The sequence below is a fragment of the Notechis scutatus genome, chromosome 3 (assembly GCF_049901735.1).
Source record: "Notechis scutatus isolate UNSWTSFEM ecotype Mainland chromosome 3, rNotScu1.2, whole genome shotgun sequence".
Lineage (NCBI taxonomy): Eukaryota > Metazoa > Chordata > Lepidosauria > Squamata > Elapidae > Notechis > Notechis scutatus.
Genome location: NC_142011.1, coordinates 119,629,324 through 119,649,050, shown reverse-complemented (window position 1 = coordinate 119,649,050; position 19,727 = coordinate 119,629,324). Strand labels below are relative to the sequence as shown.

General features: G+C 44.7%; 1 protein-coding gene and 1 long non-coding RNA gene across 5 annotated transcripts in view; one reads left to right on the top strand and one right to left on the bottom strand.

The window, feature by feature from the left end:
* Nucleotides 1-11,914, bottom strand: part of LOC113415237 (uncharacterized) — a 38,802-nt gene extending 26,888 nt beyond the window's left edge. Inside the window, exon 1 of one of the 4 annotated variants that reach the window (XR_015748763.1) lies at nt 11,815-11,914. This is a non-coding gene — a long non-coding RNA (uncharacterized LOC113415237). Of the gene's footprint in view, nt 1-9,823; nt 10,439-11,814 lie in introns of those variants that run through there. The other 3 variants (XR_015748765.1, XR_003371285.2, XR_015748764.1) reach the window with 3 other exon arrangements.
* On the top strand, nt 10,566-14,796 carry FOXA2 (forkhead box A2). Its single transcript, XM_026672464.2, has 2 exons — nt 10,566-10,822; nt 12,611-14,796. Exons 1-2 carry the CDS (start codon nt 10,736-10,738, stop codon nt 13,904-13,906), a joined length of 1,383 nt encoding a protein of 460 aa, XP_026528249.1. The 5' UTR covers nt 10,566-10,735; the 3' UTR covers nt 13,907-14,796.
* Nucleotides 14,797-19,727: the final 4,931 nt, after the last annotated feature.

Here is a 19,727-nt window from a genome sequence, read left to right as displayed (position 1 = left end):
AATTTCTCCTAAATTGTGTTCTGGATAGATCTCTGAAAATATGTTTTGATAGGAGAAAATAATTTGGGAATATGTAAGATATGTTTCGTAAAGCAGTCGATGGCAGCATCTGTACTATGATCTTGGTTTGTAAATATTTTGAATTTCCTTTCAGCATTTGAAAAACCAAATATTTAGTAGTACAGTATTAATCAATATTTGGCAGTATTTGAAAGGAGGTGGATGAAAGACCAGCTTTTGATGCTATCCAAGAGCTCTTCTACATTGAAGTTTAATGTTTTAACAGTTATCAGACAGGCAGAACTCAACATTTAAAACTTAAAATGTAATAATACTTGACAATATCTGATAAGTGGTTTATTATATGCTGTAATTCCATAGAATATATGTAGGTTTCTTTTATTTAAATCTGAAATAGTGACCTCAAATTTCTGTTCTTATGTTTTAAAGTTAAATTGCACCTTCAAACTCATTATTTTAAAATATGAACTCATTCAATTTTGAAATGGAAATACTTCTAGTATTTTAAGTCCACCACAGATAGATTGGGAATAATATTAATATTAATAATATTAATATTAATAATTTAATATTATTAAAATAATATTAAGTCCATCACAGATAGATAGGGGAAGGAGGTTCAGCACAATTGGACTTGTCAGATTTTTTTTATAGCTATGGTACTCTCAATGAAAGTACTTTTTTTGGTTTTTGATCTTTAAGTTAATTACGTTTGATTTAATTAACAACTTTATGCAGTTAAATATGATTAGAATGTTCTCTCATGGGTTCATTAAATATTTCCAGATGTAATGAATACAATAAATAGATTATTCCTAAACAATTTGTGACCCAAATAAAAGGGCCCATTCCAAAGTCTGTAGGTGGGAATACTACAAATAAAATGGGAAAGGGATTCTCCTATAAAATCAATCATTCAGAAATGTAATATTTGATGTCTAAAACCTGGCTGCTCGAAGCAGATGTAGCTACCAGGGTCTTATACTTGATTTATAGATATGATACCTCAGACTTTTGCAGATGTAACCTCTAATAATTCCTACCATAATTTCCATCACCCACAGCTAGCATAACCATAGACTGGGAACAATGTATAATTCAGAAATATGGAGATACTTTCATATGACAAAATGTGGCTCTTTATCATTCAGAATGTTTAGTGAAATAACCACAATCTTAGGATAAGCATGTTAACATTACATTTTTAATACCAAATCCTCTGTTCCGGACTTGGCACCAGCCGTCTGTGCTTCTTGTTTGCCTAACTAAATGTGTGAGATGAGAGCATCAGACATGTGGAAGTCATGTGAGATACAGTAAACAACCAACAGATGGATGCTATTTATTTTGTTTTGGAAGCTTTTCATAATTTTTCATAAGTTCCAATAGCCATTTTGCGTATAGGCAACTCAGACAATTTACAAGCACACGCCCTCTGTGCTGATTTCCAAAATTCTGGTGCATATGAGGCATCTGTTATTGATAGTACATGAAATACATTACATTGGCACACTGGTTTCCAAATTATATTCCAGGACCTTCTGATGGGGAGTACAGAAGTTTGGCCAGTGGCCCTATGAGAAAATGAGTAATAGTGAGCAAGTAAGATGGACACATTTGCCTAGCTGACAGCTTGCCCATCACTCCTGGTATTTCTCTGGGAAGATCCTATTAAGGAAGAATGTTGAAAAGAGTACAGAGCACTGTCTCTCTTCAAACGCAGGTAAAAGGAACAATACCACATTATGACACAGGGAAAGCCCTGCTTGGTGACTTTCTTTGTTTAAAAGTTAACTGCTGGGGCAATTCGGAATATGGCTGTAATACTGGGAGTGTATGGTTTTTAGTCTCCCATATGCTATTTCTGACACATTCTTTCGAAAGCTATTAGTTGTTTCTCCATGCCTAATTAAATGCTGGATTCCATGTCTACGTTGGAACATAAGAGCAAAAATTATGAGTCCTCCTTACCATGTTTGGAGCTATGATCCCAAGCTGCCCAGAGAAAGACAAGAGATCAAAATACATGTATACTTGGGGTTTTTTCTATTTGCCTCAAGACCTGCTACTAGTCCATATAGATGCCTCCAAATATACAGTTTAAGGCTCTGGACCTGTTGTGGTTTGCTGGCAGCAGGTGCGGATGGCTGAGGCCTCGGAGAGCGAGGACTCAGATGAGGGGCCTGCGCGTGATGCAGGGATGGGGCCAAGACCATCAGGGAGTGGAATGCTGCCTTCGGAAATTGTCAGGGGTGGGATTCTACCAGTTCGCACCTATTTGCTAGAACCGGTTAACATTCTAAGCAGTTCAGAGAACCGGTTGTTAGAAGAAATTACTGGCCTAATCCTGTAAGGAAGGCAGGAAGGAAACATTCTGGTGTTGCTTACAGAAACTGCCTCTCCGTTAATCCATATTACATTCTTGGCAGGACTCGACTTCCTGTCTCAGGAACTTCTCTGGAGTTTTTCCCCCCTCCTTTGCTGGTACTTTGCTTGTGTGGAGTGATCATTCAAAGTTACAGTGGCACTGAAAAAAGTGACTTATGACCATTTTTCACACTTACGACTGTTGCAGCATCCCCACAGTCATGAGACGCCAGGCGAGGAGATGCGTGCCTCAATGTGAGTGATATTGAGTTGGCCATGCCCAGCCAATAACATGCCCACCAAGCCACAGTCACATGACCACCAAGCCACACCCACCAACTAAGCCACGCCCACAGAACCAGTTGTTATAAAATTTGAATCCCACCCCTGCAGATTGTGAAGGCTGGCAGCAGTGGTGAAGACGTCCCCGAGGAGCCTGTGCCCAGTGTCCATGCGCACAGGGCTGCTTGAAGGAAAAAGCAGCTGCAGCAGCATGGGCAACTTGGGAGTAAAGCTGCAAGGTAATGGTTCCTCCCTTAAGAGATAAAAGCCAGCTGAGAAATCCGAGTTCTTTGCAGGAAACAAAGAAGTTTTTGCATTCAAGCCTTGTGGACATTTGGAGTATCTTGGTTGGTGTTTGGAGACTCTTTCTGTTTGAAATATTTCTTAGTAACTTTATCTAGTATTCTTGGCAGCCTTGCACAACCTTGGCAAGGCTTGTTCTTATCAGAGACAATTAGTTTGACACAGCCTTTTAACTATGAAGGAATGGAATTTGTAAAGAATCATTAAAAGGGTTTGCTGTTACCTCTGTTTCATGTTTGTTTCCTTGGAACAAGGTTTGGGTCAGAACAGGACCATAGACTAACCTCAACTCATCCCAATGTTGCTGCCAAATTATAATTTTTAATATGACCAAATGGGGAATATTGATGTGCAACTCAGCTTCTTATAACTTCAGGGGGATGTTCATACTGATTTTTTCTGAGCAATAATAGCAGGAGGTTGTTGCTGACTTGTAGGATGTTTTAGATTTCCCCATCTGGTGTACAGTACTAGATTCTTTAGTAGTTTCCCACTCAAATACTGACTAGGCCATATCTTACTTAGCTTCCAAGGGCAGCTGGGCGCTACCACCTGCTAAACAGCCATAATTCAACAGAATTAAGTCAGGTTCCTTTTCTTTCTGTGCTATTTAATCATGACTCTCTCTTGCCCCCTTTGGGTACAACCTGTCGAAACTGAAAAATCTTTATCACATCGGTTATAACTTCTGAGTGTACTTTAATGAATGAAATGTTAATTCATGAAATTAATCCATTAAACACTAAATGTTAAAATTAATTTAAAAGGTTTGGCTGTAGGATTCTTTAAATTGTTAAACAAAGGTCACATTCGGTAATTGTAGCACTTGTCCTATGGTTTCATCTGCTAGAAATCTTCCATTTGGTGAGGAATTCCATGTGGGGACTCATTTTGCACATTTAGCAGCACTATGCTTAATTGGTCACCCAATTTTCATATTTAAGAACAAAAAAGGTTATTTTCCAGTAGTATTATGTAAAAGCACTGAAAGTGCTTTTTCAAAAGGCAACTGGACTTTCCTTGTTTTTGCTTGAAGATGTTTCACTTCTCATCCAAGAAGCTTCTTCAGTTCTGAAGATGAGAAGCAAAAACGTCTTCAAGCAAAAACAAAAAATGTCCAATTGACTTTTGAAAAAGCCTCTTTGGGACAACCATGACCTAATTACCTCAGCTCCCTACACATTTTGGAGATTCTACATCAACAGGCAGCTAGACAAATTATCAGTGTTAACACTTTACTGGCAAAAATTGTAATAATTGATGGTCTTGGGAATGTGATTAGCAGAAGGAAGTCCTACCTGGTTCTTAATATTCTGCTGGCACTGACTTACTTGTAAAAAAAAAAAGGGGGGATATCAAAATACGTCTACTGAACTTAATGACAGAGCACGAACACACAATTTTCTCTGATGCTCATTCTGTTTAAATAGATCAAAATATCGGGAACAGGATTATTCTGGTCTAATTCTGTGAATGCATAATATCAAGAGGAAATAATGGGAATCATGGCTGAACTATATACTGCACATAAGAGAGAGCAGCCTGCACAAATACTCCAATTTTCAGCAGTAGGTTGTCTTGTTACAGATGACCAACTTCATGACAAAACAAGATCAAAATTTACCACATGAAATTTTCTATTTTATTATTGCTTCTTTTGTTCTTTTAGACTTTGTTTCCCCCTAAAGACATGGCTATAATCTAATTCTTTGGATTATGGTCTGGTTGGGTTTAAATTAGGGCATTTATTACCTAATCTCTCTGCTTTAGGATAATTTGCTAGTTTGTCAAACAGTCTGCCTTGTCAGAATTGATTCTCACCCCCCCACCCCTGATTTTAAGAAATGGGGTTTTTCTGAGATGATGACTTGAATGCTTATCACAATGAATTCTTTATGGGCAGTTCCAGGATTAATTCTGATGAAATTAGATCTAAAAATCTAAAATCTAAAATACCATTTGGTGAAATAAAATTTTAGGAAAATAAAGAGTGCAAAAGCTGTCCGTTGATTTGTTTAATCAATTTACATAATTTGAAAGGTACATCCTTGGATAGAGGCCAGAAAAGACAAACAAGATATTTTGTTACAAAAATTACAATTTCCTGAATATGCTTAAACATAGTATTATATTTTCATTTGGCATTCCCTTTTGTAATGTAGTAAAATTGCAAGAGATTATTTTCAGTATTTAAAAAGTAATTTATGCAATGTGCCAAATATGATTGACATAGCAAATACTATACGTTTGTCCAAGGCCTTTGAATTGCTTGAGAAGACTCCATGGATTTTAAAACCATCTATTGTTAGTAGAACTAAACTGCCTAGCAAGACACTGAGAGAGAAATTCTAACAGATGTTATCCCCCAATCCACAAACGTGTCTCATCCATTATTTCTCGACATTCCTGCCAGAGCTTCCTATCTCTTTTTTCTGGAAAGGTTCAAGACAAGCTCAAGGTTTGTGCAACAGGATGCAATTTTCACTTCATCCTGCAATGCTTTGAAACAGAAATTAATCGGTCCTTCTGTAACCCCCACCCCCAATGTGTTGATTGGGAACTAGCAAGGAAGTAAAGCTGTAACAGGATTAATCTGTCCCCAGGTGTCATTTACAGGAAAGCCATTATGGATCTGACACTTTGCAAAAGAGACCCCCAGCCCCCAGCATTGTCCTGCCACATAGTAGATGTGGATCTCCGATGATGCCCCGGAGTGTAGCTGCTAGAGAGAAAACAGAGATTAACACCTCTGGGGAACCCTGGGGACACCGAAAGACAGGCATTTCCTCAACAAGGAAAGGCAGCTTGGCTGGAAATTTCCTGGGACATTGTTTGGTTTCTTACACTACTTGCCAGGGATCCCTTGTCTTGACTAAGAAGAAAGCACATTAAATTCACATGTATTTAAGGAGAAGCATAGGGAACAAGCTCTGAATGTTAATGAATTTGATCTTCACTCTGGAGAGAGCTCGCCCATACCTGTTCTGCCTTAAAATGCTGTGGCATTCCTTGAAAGTGACAGGAGTGCATGTGGTAAGGAACACAGTAGGCTACCTTTCTGCAAACAGCCCTCAGGACATCTTTATTTATCAATTAATTGAAATAAATCAAAATACTCTTGAAGTTTTGTTGGAAAATAATTGAATAATTCAATAAAATAATTTAAAAACTAGCAGCAGTCAGGAAGATGCCAAGCAGCCCTCCCTGGGAAGTGGAAGAGGGGTAAAAGTCATTCCCCTTCTGATTTGGTAAACTCTTTTTAGCTTTTCTTAATCTCCTGCCCTTCAGATGTGTTGGGCATTGTAATTCTGTATCGCTGTAACTACAATGCACTGTAACCACTGTAATGGTGATGTCTGTATCACATGCCACCTGTGCACCCAAGGTTAGAGGAGCCTTCTAATAAAAACAAATCTTTGTGAGCTTCTTTTCCAAAGGAAACAACAGGTGGTTTGGGAATACAAGTACTGTTGGCCCCTATTGTTTTAGGACAGGGATTCCCAAACTCTTCTGCTCATTGACCCCCTTGATGAAGTTTCAGATTGTTTATCAACCTCCAAACAGGAAAATAATTTATTAAATATTACTTTAATGAATAAAATAGTATTGCAAATAATAACACCACCAGATAACATCTGCCTTCCCAGGTCCTTGGTGGAAAAAAAAATGTAGAATCCAGTCTAACATCTGGCTGACTGTGCAATGAACCATAATAACATTGACCACTTTGTAGGACCCTGGTTTAGGATTTGCATGACAAAGCCAGACCTTGAACTATGAAAAGAAACAAATTGGAAGACCAATTACCTGGGTCTGGAGGAATCAGCAGAGGGCATCTGCTCTATTAAAATTTTGCATGCCTAATTCTGAGGAAAGTAGCCAAGAATACATTTAAGACAAATGGGGCGTGGGGTGGGGGAAATGCACCACCTGTGTGGGCTAGCCTTTCCCCAAGGCTGGGCATCCTGTATATGTGTGAACTTCCCCTCTTCAGATTCCCCTTGTTGAGAATGCTGGGCAATGAAGTCCACGCTCCACTTTGGGGGAGCAAGAATGAAAAATCAAGCTAATAGTATTATTCAACCTAACTTGATTGGAGGAGCACAAGTTTCTTCTGTACTGAATTGGGTGCAACAATGCAGTCTATGAGAGAAGGCACCTTTTGGGCTAAGGTGATGTTAACAGCCCACAAGCACGCTAAGGTGTGTGTGTGTGGGGGCAACTTAGTGGACACCTGGGCCTTTGTGGTAAAATCCTGCCCCCAGCTGCCTGCTACTCTTGTGCATCCTTTTAGAAAAAGCGGGTGGTGGTTGTTGTTTCAGATGGGCCTGACAGCGGGCGTCCTCGGCCCTTCCAGGACCGTAAGCAGACACTTGGCGACCGGGCCGCGGGTGGCTGGTTTTGAATGCATACCCATCCGCGGAGCTGAACAATAGCAGAAACAAGTGACCTCCTTCTCCTAAGGACTTTTTTCTTTCTTTTCTCTTTAGGCAGATCCAGGCGCAGAACCCGCCTCTACCCACGGAGATTGCGTCTGGCTTTGGGCCGCACCAAGCCAGCGGCGGCCCACGTCGCCTGAGGCAAGCGGAGAGCGCCTCCCGCAATGGACGTTTGGGGACGCGCCAATCGTTTCTCCGCCAGGGCACCTCAAGGCGGCCGCGTTTTGGAAGGGCCTCTGCAGGGCCCAGTCGACCTGCTGTTTGGCCGGATTGGCTAGGTTCACAAAAGACGGGAAGGGATTGGCTACTTTGTGGTTCAGTCAAGGGTGTCTTAGCAAATTGCGGAATCAAATTTTCACCTAAAGTCATAATATCTTCTATTGGTCTGAGAATTGTGTGTTAAGCGGCATTTCAATTAATTCGGCGGAGAGTCTGATGGATTGCGAAGCCGTTCTGAAATCTGTCCGTGCATCCCTCCCTTCCTCCTCTCCTTCTTTTGTAAAAGGCATTTAGGATCTCGAGAGTGCTTGAATTTCTGCTTCTGGGCCTCTGGGTTTAGTCTTCATCCTCTTTGACTTCATTGGCCTTCAAGTTGTGAACTCAACACTCAAAAGGCACCAGGTGGCTTTAAACTTCCCAGAGCTGGAGGAAGAAAGTAATTGTTAGATTCTGAGTTGTATGTCTTCCAATAGATTGGAAAATATGACGAGCCAGTTCTGTGTTGTCCTTTGCTGAGTCTTCCTAATGAGAAGACTTTTTTCCCTTTCCCTTGCCCAACTCTACTGTTCAGGCCTCAAGAGGTGCTGTAAGGACAACTGAGATCAGTGTCTATCGGTCAGTACATATCAATGGCCATTTTCTCACTATGAGGTGTAGGGCCCTATGTGTAGGGCTGACTTGAAGTGTTTTCACTCATCTTTCAGCTGGCAGAAATTTGTTTTCCCATTGCCAATTCTTTTCCTTGCTCTATGATCTTTTGCTACCCACCTGATTTTGTCACAGATGGTAACTGCTTGACAGGTTTTATATATCTTGAGGCTGTGGGTGGATAGTGCTGAAATAAAGAAAGCCCAACTGTGTTGGTGGTGCGGTTTATGAGAATTAAGGCTGCTTTACTCATGGGCTGAGTATGCGATGAGCGCAACATCAGAGGGTCACATCAGGAAAAAAGAGATGGCTGATCCGTGTTTGTGCCAAGGTTTGATACAAGGAGTTGACTGAGCAGAATTTCCCATGAAACTCTCTTCATGGGGGAAAAGAGGACTCTTTTCAGACTTCGGAATAGGGAGATATTGTCCTTTGCTGCTCTGAGCAGGGTAGCCCTCCAAATGTAAATGGGGTTGAAATTTGACTGTGGAGACCATTTGTCCCTGAAATGGAAGACCATCCACCCTGCTACTGTAGACCAGGGGTCTCCAACCTGAGCAACTTTACGACTGGTGGACTTCAACTCCCAGAATTCCTCAGCCACCAATTATTGTGCAAGCATACCTCCTGATTCAGCTGCAGACAGTTGATCTGGATGATTCCCTCCTCCAGCTCTGACTGTTGATTGGTTGCCTTCATTTTTAGAGGCAATGCTGAGAAACAGGCTTCTTCCTGGAACTCACTTGCCAGGCTTCTGTGTTTTGCCTGCTGCAATATTAAAAGGGACTTTAAAGGGACCTAAAAGGGACCACTTTACTGGTGGAATATTGTTAATTGCTGTAGCTGGTTACTCACTTAATATGTATTGTGCCCTAGTGTTATCCAATCATCCAATAATATAACAGCAACGAAGGGAGACTTTACAATGGTTCAGGGATGTCAGGTGGTGGCCGGTAGTAAATGCTGATTGGGAACTGGCCTCCAGATAATTTGGAGCATCCTACTTTGAGAGAGCTTGAGAATAGCTAGAGTGAGAATAAGTGACAGAAGGTCTTTGCTTAAATGCAAAAAGCTCACAATGACAAATAGTCCTGTTCACTGTCCTTATTTCTTTAAAGGTGAAGTCCTCCGCCCCGCCCCCCCAGAGGTACAGCTATCCCAGGCACCTCAATGCAATGAAATATTTCCAAAGAACAGCTTGGTTTTTCAAATTGTCATTTTTAGCTTTCTAAATTTTAAACATAAAGATAGTAGTTAGAAGTACAGAAATTCCTTATTATGCAATGAGTACACTGTTGGAAGACCTGAAAGATCAGGTCTTAGGGATGGATCATCATGGAGAAAACTCTGCGTGGCTGCTAGGAGTCAAAAACGACTCGGTGGCACATCAATCGATCACATATTTGTCCAACCTGCTGCCATGCATTTGGAAAACGTCTACTGTAGCCTTAAGCAGATGCTCTTCACTCCCCCACTAAATTCTCTTTCCTGAAGACAGCAACTGAACACAAGGACTTCACTTAAGAAAAGAGAAAATGTCTCACCTTGTTCGAGAAGGAAGGTCCGACGATAGCAACAACAACAAGTTATTAAACTTATATTCCACCAGATTCCAGTTCTAATCCTAACAATAATTAGGGGGGAAATCACTTTCTCAGTTATATAGCACTGACGTTTCAGAGGCGTCTTGTTATTAAACAAACAAACTAGGAGGCTGTAGCTGAAAGAGGAGCACCCCTTTTAAAGCCCAAGATAATCATTATTTCGCAACTGACTTGCCACAGTTTGTGAAGGCATGTTTAGGGGCGGAGTAATGAGAGGTTCCGTCGGTGACAGTCGACTACCAAAAGCAGGGAAAAAGCAGGGATCAGGGAAAACCATAAGGGGGGGGGGGCGAAGAAAAGGACGGAACATCCTTTTGAGTCTCGCCAAAAGATGCGCAAAGTAGATGTCTTGGCGAGGAGAACCATAAGCAGGACCTGATTATTCAAAGCGTCTACCCAGGACCTGCGGGTTGGAGCTGCGCCCCGCAGCTGCCTGCTTGAGTACTCGGGCATCCACGTCACTGCACCACTTCGTTTCCTCCTCCCTCCGTCCCTCTCTCCCTCCTCCTCCTCCTCCTTCTCCACCTTGCCTTCGCCTCCGGGCGACTCTTCACTGTGAAACCCACCCAAGCAGTAGTTGTAGGAGCAGCAGCAATAGCAAGCAGGGACAAACCCCAAGCTGAAATCCCCCTCCCCTCTCCATCACACATAGAGAAGAGGGAGGGAGGGAGGGGAGGAGGGAGAGAAAGAGGGAAGGAGGGAGAGAGGGAGGGTTCCAGAGGGGGATGTTTTCCTTTTCCTTCTTCTACTTTTTTTTTTTTTTTAGGTTGCGCTCGCGCTCTCTCGCTCTCTCTCCCTCTGCCCTCTCCCTCTCCGCCGTCGCTTATTGTGGCTGTTAAATTTTAAACTGCTATGCACTCCGCTTCCAGTATGCTGGGAGTCGTGAAAATGGAAGGACACGAGCACACGGAGTGGAGCAACTACTACGGCGAGCCAGAGGTAAAAGGCAACTTCTGTGTGTTGGCGTGCGCGCGTCTCTCTCTCTCTCTCTCTCTCTCTCTCTGTTTGTGTGCGGGTCCCCCACCCAATCCCCAAGCCTCCTCCTTCTGCAAAAACAGGACTCTCTCTCTCTCTCTCTCTCTCTCTCCTCTCTCTTTTATACAACACTCTGTTAGCCTTGAGATAATATTAACTTTGTGATCAAATATTGACTTGCGAAGCCTCCAAATCCTTTTGCCATGCCTAGCCGCGCTATCCTAACAAAGTTGTGTTTGGCAGAGAGAAGTTGGGTGGGGGGGAGGCGGGGGGGGGGGGAACTACAAGGAAGCAAGGAGAACTGGGGGGACATTTGTGGCTCTAAAACTTGCCTTGGGAAGGTTCAGAGTCGAAAGGAAAGGAAATGTAAAGGGGAGCAAAAATGTGTTATTTATTTGACAGTCGCCGGTAAAGGAAGCAAAGATTTACCTGCAACCCATAATTTCTCAAGGTGTTTGGATGTATCTGCTCCAAATGGCCCAGGAAACTTCATGGTTCTTTGAACTTCAATACATTTTTTTCTTGATCCAATGCACTTTTCAGGTTTCCTCCTGAAGCTCTAAAATACACCCCTCCCCTCTTCTTAAGGGCGCGGGTCTGGACTCAGCCCTTCGCTGATTTCCTTAGGGTTTCATTTGATCTGTTGAGGTGCCTTAGCGCCGCGATTGAGTTGCAGTCCTCAGTTTGCTGGGAACTAAAATTCCGCGGAGAATCAATGTGGATTACTCCCAAGAACAGGGATTAAATTCTGAGTTAAGCCTGAACACTTTTAATTGGGGTCGAGACTTTTAATGGATCTAGTTGCCGGTGGGCTAGCAATGCTAACACGCACTGATTACTTGGGGAAGTAAGTTACATTGCGATCCAAAGGAATCGCTTCTAACTGGGAAGCAAACGCCCTGGACTTCGTTCAGTTGATTGGTGTTTCCCCGAATTGAGATGGTGCACATACTTACCGGTAGTAGAGAGTAAATCCTAACTGAATCCAATGGCGCCTACTTCTGAGTAAACATTGGTTCACTCTGCATGTTCTGAAGAGAGAAGGTGCTGGAAACGTCGGACTTTGTTTCTAGATTTCTAGATCAACAAGGCTAAATATCGGAGGGGTGTGTGTGTGTGTGTGTGTGGTGCACACAATGTGATGTTTCCATACTACTTCCTTCCTCCCTAGCGAGTGACAGGTTTAAGTTCCCATTGATCATCGAGAAACTAGGCAATTTCCTTAAGCAAAACCCTTTCCCATACAGTAGGGTGTAAAAGCACACATACACACCAGCGGAGCTGTTAAAATCTGAGAATTGGGCTGTGTTCTCCAGATCTGTGGGATGAACAGCCAAATCTTGTTCTTAAAGAGATCCAGTAGAATTTCCAGTAGCGCCTTTCTTCGCCCTGGACACGATCCGGGCAGGCTGGCTGTGTTGAACACTGAATTTACTGGGGGCGGTTTCCAATCGGCTGGGATTCGATCTTTCGGCACCAGCTTAATTCCCTCCTACCGAAATGCCAAATGTCTCAGAAGCGCCGGGGTCCTGGCCAAGGCAGCGCTACTGCCCTTCCAGAAATACTTCCAATCTTTCAAAGGGTTTTCGGGAAAGTCCAGGAAGGGGTGCTACGGTGTAACGAGGACGCCAGCGTGGGTCGCCAGGCAAGATGGGGCTCTCGGGGATGGGGTCGGCGGAGGGGCGGGGGGGGGGTTGATCTGGACACAAGTGTGGCTAACCACCAGGCTCCCCTCTTTTGTCGCCTTTGCAGGGCTACTCCTCCATGAATGCCGGCTTGGGCATGAACAGCTACATGGCCATGCCCGCCATGGGCAGCGCCGGCAACCTCTCGACTGTGGCGTCCGGCGGCTCCATGGGCATGTCTTACGCGGCTGGCCCGGCGGGCATGAACCTGTCTCCCGGCGCGGGGGCCATGGCCGGCATGGCGGCCCACCTGAGCCCCAGCTTGAGCCCGTTGGGCGCCCAGGCGGGCTCCATGGGGGCCGCGCTGGGCGCCTACTCGGCCCTGAGCCCGGTGGGGGCTGGCGGCGGCGGGGGCGGCGGCGGCGGGGGCTACGGGCCAGCGGTGGGCCTCGGCCGCGCCCGCGACGCCAAGAGCTACCGCCGGAGCTACACGCACGCCAAGCCTCCCTACTCGTACATCTCTCTCATCACCATGGCCATCCAGCAGTCCCCCAACAAGATGCTGACGCTGAGCGAGATCTACCAGTGGATCATGGACCTCTTTCCCTTCTACCGGCAGAACCAGCAGCGCTGGCAGAACTCCATCCGCCACTCGCTCTCCTTCAACGACTGCTTCCTCAAGGTGCCCCGCTCGCCAGACAAGCCGGGCAAGGGCTCCTTCTGGACCCTGCACCCCGATTCGGGCAACATGTTCGAGAACGGCTGCTACCTGCGCCGCCAGAAGCGCTTCAAGTGCGAGAAGCCGCCCGGCGCCAAGCAGCAGCAGCAGCAGCAGCAGCAGCAGCAACCGGGGGCCTCGCCGGCCTCGGGCCCCGGCAAGAAGGCGCTCCCGCAGGCGGAGCGCGAGGGGCCCAACGGAGGCTCGGAATCGCCGCGCTCCAACGCCTCGCCTTGCCGGGAGCACAAGCGCTCGCTGGCCGAGCTCAAGGGCCAGCCGGAGCCCGCCCCGTCGCCGGCCCAGCAGCAGCAGCACCTGCTGGCTCAGCATCACGCCCACCCGGGGCTCTCCCACGAGGCCCACCTCAAGGCCGAGCACCACTACGCCTTCAACCACCCCTTCTCCATCACCAACCTGATGTCCTCCGGCGAGCAGCAGCAGCAGCACCACCAGCAGCAGCAGCAGCACGCCCACCATCCCCACGCCCACCACCAGCACTCCCACCACCCTCATCCTCCCCACCCCAAAATGGACCTGAAGGCCTACGAGCAAGTGATGCACTACGCCGGTTACGGCTCGCCGGTGCCCGGCAGCTTGGCCATGGGCTCCGTCACGAACAAAAGCGGGCTCGAGGCCTCGCCCTTGGCCGGAGACGCCTCCTATTATCAAGGGATGTACTCTAGGCCCATCATGAACTCGTCCTAAAGAAACCCCCCCTCCCTCCCTCTCTCCCTGCCGACCGCCAAACCCGGAGACTTTGTGGGGCGGGAGAGAACTTCCGTCGAGTTCGGAAAGCCTGAACATTGTGCCCAAAGCTACCCTGCCCCCCTTGGCCCGATACCCACAGAAAGAGACCCCCGTCCAAGGGAAGGTCCAAAGCTCCTCTAAATAACGTTGGACAATTTCAACCCCCTCCCAATTCTTTGGACGAGCGCTCAAGGTTCTTTCCCGTCTGTCTTTGGGAGGGGGAGGGGGAGGGCGAGGGGGAGGGGAGCGCAAAACTGGGAACCCGGCACTCCTGTCCTCTACCAAGTGGAACGGGGCACCAAATATTTAGGTACTTTTCCCGCTGTTGTATGATTTCAAGCGCCTGCCGAAGGAGGGAGGGGAGGGGCAAACGCGGAGTGGCTCACTGACTCCAACGATGGCGAGGAGTGGAAACTGCCCCTGCAGATCCGGCTCATGACCATGCTCGGTTCCCTTCAGACGCCCGTTTAACCTTCCTTTGAATCAGAAAGAGTTTTTCTTTTCTTTTCTTTAAGGTGTTAAAAAGCGACCCTAGGTATGTTTGTTATTTTGGGTTAGGAAGTTACAAATATATCTATTTTTGGACGTGGAAGTGACACAGAAGTGTGTGTGTGTGAGAGAGAGAACTGAAGTTAGGTTTGAAAACTGAGGATCAAAGAGACTGTAGCATTGTGAAATCGAAAAAAGGGAAAAAAGAAAAGAGACTTTAGATTGTAATTTGACACACAAAGGTTTGAATCAAATTAATTTATCGTTTCTGTATGTTTTATTTATGGGTTATAAATGTGTATTCTGGTAACGACCAGTCAAATTCCCACAAACCAATATTAAAATGATGTTGGATATTTCTCCCCTGTCCTTCAACATTTCTTTAAAATCTATAGTTTTGCATTCATCTCCTCCTTATTTCTTTTGGTTAAATGAATAATGCAATCTTTTAAATTGGGGCTGGAAAAGACTGTGGAATAATTTCAGTTCAGTGTACTAATTGTATTAAGACAAGTTTTAAAAAAGAAAAGAAACGCATATGAAAGCCTCTTTTGCTGCTCTCTGTCTATAGTATGGAAATGGCATATAGGAACACTTATAATTAAGCCTCAGGCCCATTATGTTTCTATGTAGTTTAAGTGCACAGTTCTTACATGAACTACAACTAGGAATATTCAATGGTTCTGTCTGCATGCATACCTTTTCAAGAGAGGCCCACTGAGTTTAACTGATCTCTTCTATTTCCTGACTATTCACTTTGCAGGAAATAATATTTAACTGAATTCATTATGACTTACATCTTTGAATGTTTTGATTTGCTTGTATGTCGTAAGGTTGGGATCCTATGAACATGTTGCAATTAGAGTGAAACTCAGCAGGTGCTATTAATGATGCAATCCTACCCATGTCTACAGAAGGGAAAAAATGAATTCAATGAGGTTGAAACCTTATTTTCTTATTGCTGCTTTAAATGGTTCAGCACCATTTGTTCTTACTTAGTAATACCTTACTAATGACAGAATTGTAAGTCCATTGAATTTACAACTTCTTACAGTTATGTTCTCATGGAAAACATTTATGCTAACTTCTGAATATTAGCATCTTCATAAATGCTCTGAAGTTTCAGTCCTGTTTTATTTTACAGCAAGCTTCATTGAACTTTTGTGTTCTTACATCTGAGAAAGAGGTTGTCTCCTTAAATTAAATGAAGGGTACTCTCAGGTAAGTCTGAATATGACTGTACCCTTCAGTAATTACAAGTGACAAGAACCAGCCATTTTGAGGGGGGGGGGGAAATCTTCCTTTGACTTTCATGGTAGGGTTAAAATCAATGCTCCTGTACTAAACTGGGCCTGTAATTAAAGTGTCTTTAGCTCGATGCTGATCAATATGCAGTGTATATTTCAAGGAACCAAGAATTTGAAGCATCTTATTAACAGCACCCCATTTATCAACAATTGTTTAGTAAAGGCCATGATTCCACTTTCAAACAAGTGGCCCCTAGAACAATTATAAAAATGCCCAGGTACTGCAGTTTCCCTCTTGTCTGGTAAAGAAAGCAAAATAAGGGGTGTTCTTATGTAGCCTGAATGAAATCTATGGAGGATGGAAGGTCACAGTATAATCAACACCTCTCCTAAATTCAACCTGGTGGGCTCGCGGCAGGGCAAAATCTGCATTTTCCCTTGTTGTGCCTCTGTCCCTTTTCTTTAAAAAAAAAAAAAAGTCTAATGTTAGGAACTGAAAGCTGGAATTGCTGTTCTGTCTATCTTCCAGCCCTTTGACTAGCGGTGCTAGAAGCCCTTGAAGTCTTCTTGCCATTCAAAAGCCCTTCTCGCCACACCAGTGTTTTATAGCTTCGCCTAATCATCGTTGGGCCACAGGTCCATCTGCAGCAAGGAGAGGTTCTGTCTCGCCCAGCGACGGCTGGTGGCGGCTATAAGCACTAGAAAGGAAATGGTGAAAGAGAAGCCCAGGGGTGCTGCTGGGCAGAAGAGCAACCCCAGCTTTCTTGAGAGTTTCTCCGCTGACTGGGGGATGGGGGGGTTGACCCGTGTCTACTGCACGGCCCATTATCCCCCCCACACACACACATCCTTTCCTCCAGTATTTCAGAGAGAAGCAGTTACCAAACCAGTTGCCGCCTTTACGTGGAACTGGAAAGCCCCCATTCGATTCTGCTGCCATGGTTTCCTTCCCTTGGTGCGTCTCGGTGAGAGTCCAGCCCATTCATAGAAACGTTGTTAGCTCCTTGCCGTTTTTGCTTCTTCAAATTGGGATATTCGTCTGGTAGCGCTGCGATCCGCAGCTATGTCGGAGTTTTTGGAGGAGTTGTGCGGGGCGCTAGGAACGGGGAAGAGGGATGGTTTTGGTTTTCTTCCCTTTCCACCGTACTACCGAAAGAATGGCTCGCCTAACGGTATTACAATTGCAATCTGCGCACAATTTTTTGACTGTGTATGTTGCGGAAGCCCGTCCCTTCTTCGGCCAAGTTAATGTTTGAACGCTCTCCAAGATACAGAGGAGGGAAGGTCGGTCGACCCAGCTCCAGGTCGGATGAAGTGAGGTGGGGACACACATGTGTGCAAAGGGATTTTCGATGCAGCCGCCTCCCTTGCGTTGGGAGCCAAAGGCAGAAGAAAAACGACATGCATATGAACTAAAATCCCATACGAAGTGTTGTTTCCTTGGCTCGCTTGTTGTTTTGCGGTGTCAAACCCATTCTTTCAAGCGAGCCAGATCCCAACCTCACGCGAAACAATAGAATTCCCTTCCCCATAATGGTTGTCTGGCTGAAATCCTGAGAATTTGAAACCGCCGGGATTTCAATAAGAGGGAGCTGCCCTATAATCCAGGAGGCGGAGTAAAAACCAAAAGTGTTGAACCAGAAATACCTATAACTCGAAGTTCCTGGGTTCTGCACAACAGTTAAATGTGTGAGCTTTACTTCTGGCGAGAATCCGAGGCTTTTATTCAGCGTGTTTACACAGAAATCAGCCCCATTAAATCTAGCATCGTTTGGCTGGATCGTGTAAGATTCCAGTGCTGAGTCTTGATTGCTTCGAGACCATGCACGTGTCAACTGCAAATGGAAGTGGAAGGAAGGCCCAGTGGGCTCCCTGGTAGTTTCTTAGAGGAGATATGGAAAATATTGCTCCGTTCCCGAGAACCAATAATAGTAAGGATTATACTTCTCAAAAGTATTTCTATGGATTAGAAAGAGATCCTACTCGGATCAGTAGAGCCAGCTGACCCACCTAAATACCAGTCAGAGTCATGGAAGATTACCAGAGAAGAACACAAAGCTTTGCTGGTGTTGCATTGTTCAAAACGCATTTTCTAGCTTGGTTTAGGCATAGCTGCCGTGCCGTGGTGAGGGAGAGGGGATTGAATGAAGGGGTGGCTAAAACAGTGTGAGAGAATTTCTGATGACTCCAAGTTGTTTTTGGATTACAGCGCTCAAGGTCTGACCATTCACCATACTGTCTGAAGTTGTGAGAGTTATAGCCTAAAACATTTGGAGAGAGAACGCTCTATTCACCCAATAAATAAATGTCTGGGTGTTGATTTATGAAATAAATGTCCAAAGAAAAGAAGAAAACACTCCAACAAGAGCTAAAATGGTTATGGTGTGCACTTCAAAGTGCAGTTTAGAGTATTATTGGGTGGGTGATAGGTGGATGGCAATCTTTTCCATCTGAGGAGACTTCGAGCTGTTACCAATGTGAAGGAAACCACTCTGCTCTTTGCCGAGAACCGCCCCTTGAATACTAGCTCAAGGCCAGAGATCCAAGACAATGTGGATAAATTCTCCATAGCTTGTTGTAACTTTGGGCTTACCATCAACATCCAAAAGACTATGTGTGCATCAGCCTGCTTCTCATGCACTATACACAGAGTGCAAAATCACAATCAAAGGGCAGAAAGTACAGGTAATGTTTGTTGTTGTTAGTTGCGAAGTCTATCGTGACCCCATGGACAACGTTCCTCCAGGCCTTCCTGTCCTCTACCATCTTCTAGAGTCCATTTAAGCTCATGCCTACTGCTTCAGTGACTCCATCCAGCCATCTCATTCTCTGTCATCCCCTTCTTCTAACCAATGTAATTATCTTGATAGTATCTTTTGCTCATCAGTGATTATTGATACAGAATTTAATTGCAGAATAGCAAAGGTAAGGTAGACTGCATTCCATTGCATGGGAACCCGAACAATCAGCTCTGTAACCACACTGAAGTACACTTGTGCTACTTACTATCCTTCTGGCTGCCTGTGAAACATGGACTGTATATCAAAGTACATGCAAGAATGACTTCTCTTCACAGGATATTAGGCATCAGATGGCATAATGAAGTACCTGACACCGATGTTTTTATCTAGGACATGTCTTCCACCAGTCCAAACACTGCTGATAAGAGCACAGACCCAATTGGAAGATCATGTCATCCATATGCTGGATGAACATATAATTCAAACAGCTCCTTTTGGAGAACTTTCCAAGCAATAGACATGACCACCTGGGAAATAAAACTGTCCTACCTGGTATAACCTCATTCAGAGTGTTTGTCAAACTTAGAAAGAAGGCACAGTATTAAAGGATAGCATAATGCCTTTCTGTCCCTTCCTTTCCAAAGAGTGGCAGCTGTTCCTAAGCCAGTGTAGAACAACAACAAGAAAACCCTGTATTTCTCCTTGGTCATTTGAAAGTCTTGAATGCCCCCCCCCACCCTCCCAGGCCCCCATCTGCATAGGCCTGTGAACCACGTGGCTCTGGCTTCTTCACTACAGTTGCAAACGAACAGTAGCAAATCAAAAGAGAAATAATCGTGCACAACATGATTGTTGGTGGGCAATAACGTTATTGTTTGTAAATGTCCTGCAAACTCAGTGCATAGCTTTTGGCTTCTGGCATTTTAACTGGAGGTACTGTACCAGAGCCATGCAGAAGATAGGCAGCTTTCCCTATTGCTGAGAGTTGTGACCCAGCCCAGAACATGAGGGGGGGGGGAGGGCAGGGGATGGGACGGGACAGACAAACACAGAGGAATTCCCCTCTCTGGATTGGTCCTTACTTAGACTCTGTGTGCTGACACTAGGATTGTTCTTCAAAGTAACTAGGGGTGGCAGTTGACAGGAGGATATAGTAGTGTTCAAAGGGCTTTTTTAAAAAAGGTTCCTTTCTGGCATTACAGTGGTCAGTTTACATGCAACTAGCTTGGGCTCAATGTTGAGTTTATTGAGGAAATGTGGACCCAAAAGTAAATGGCTGAGGGTTACAGATACAACATCAAT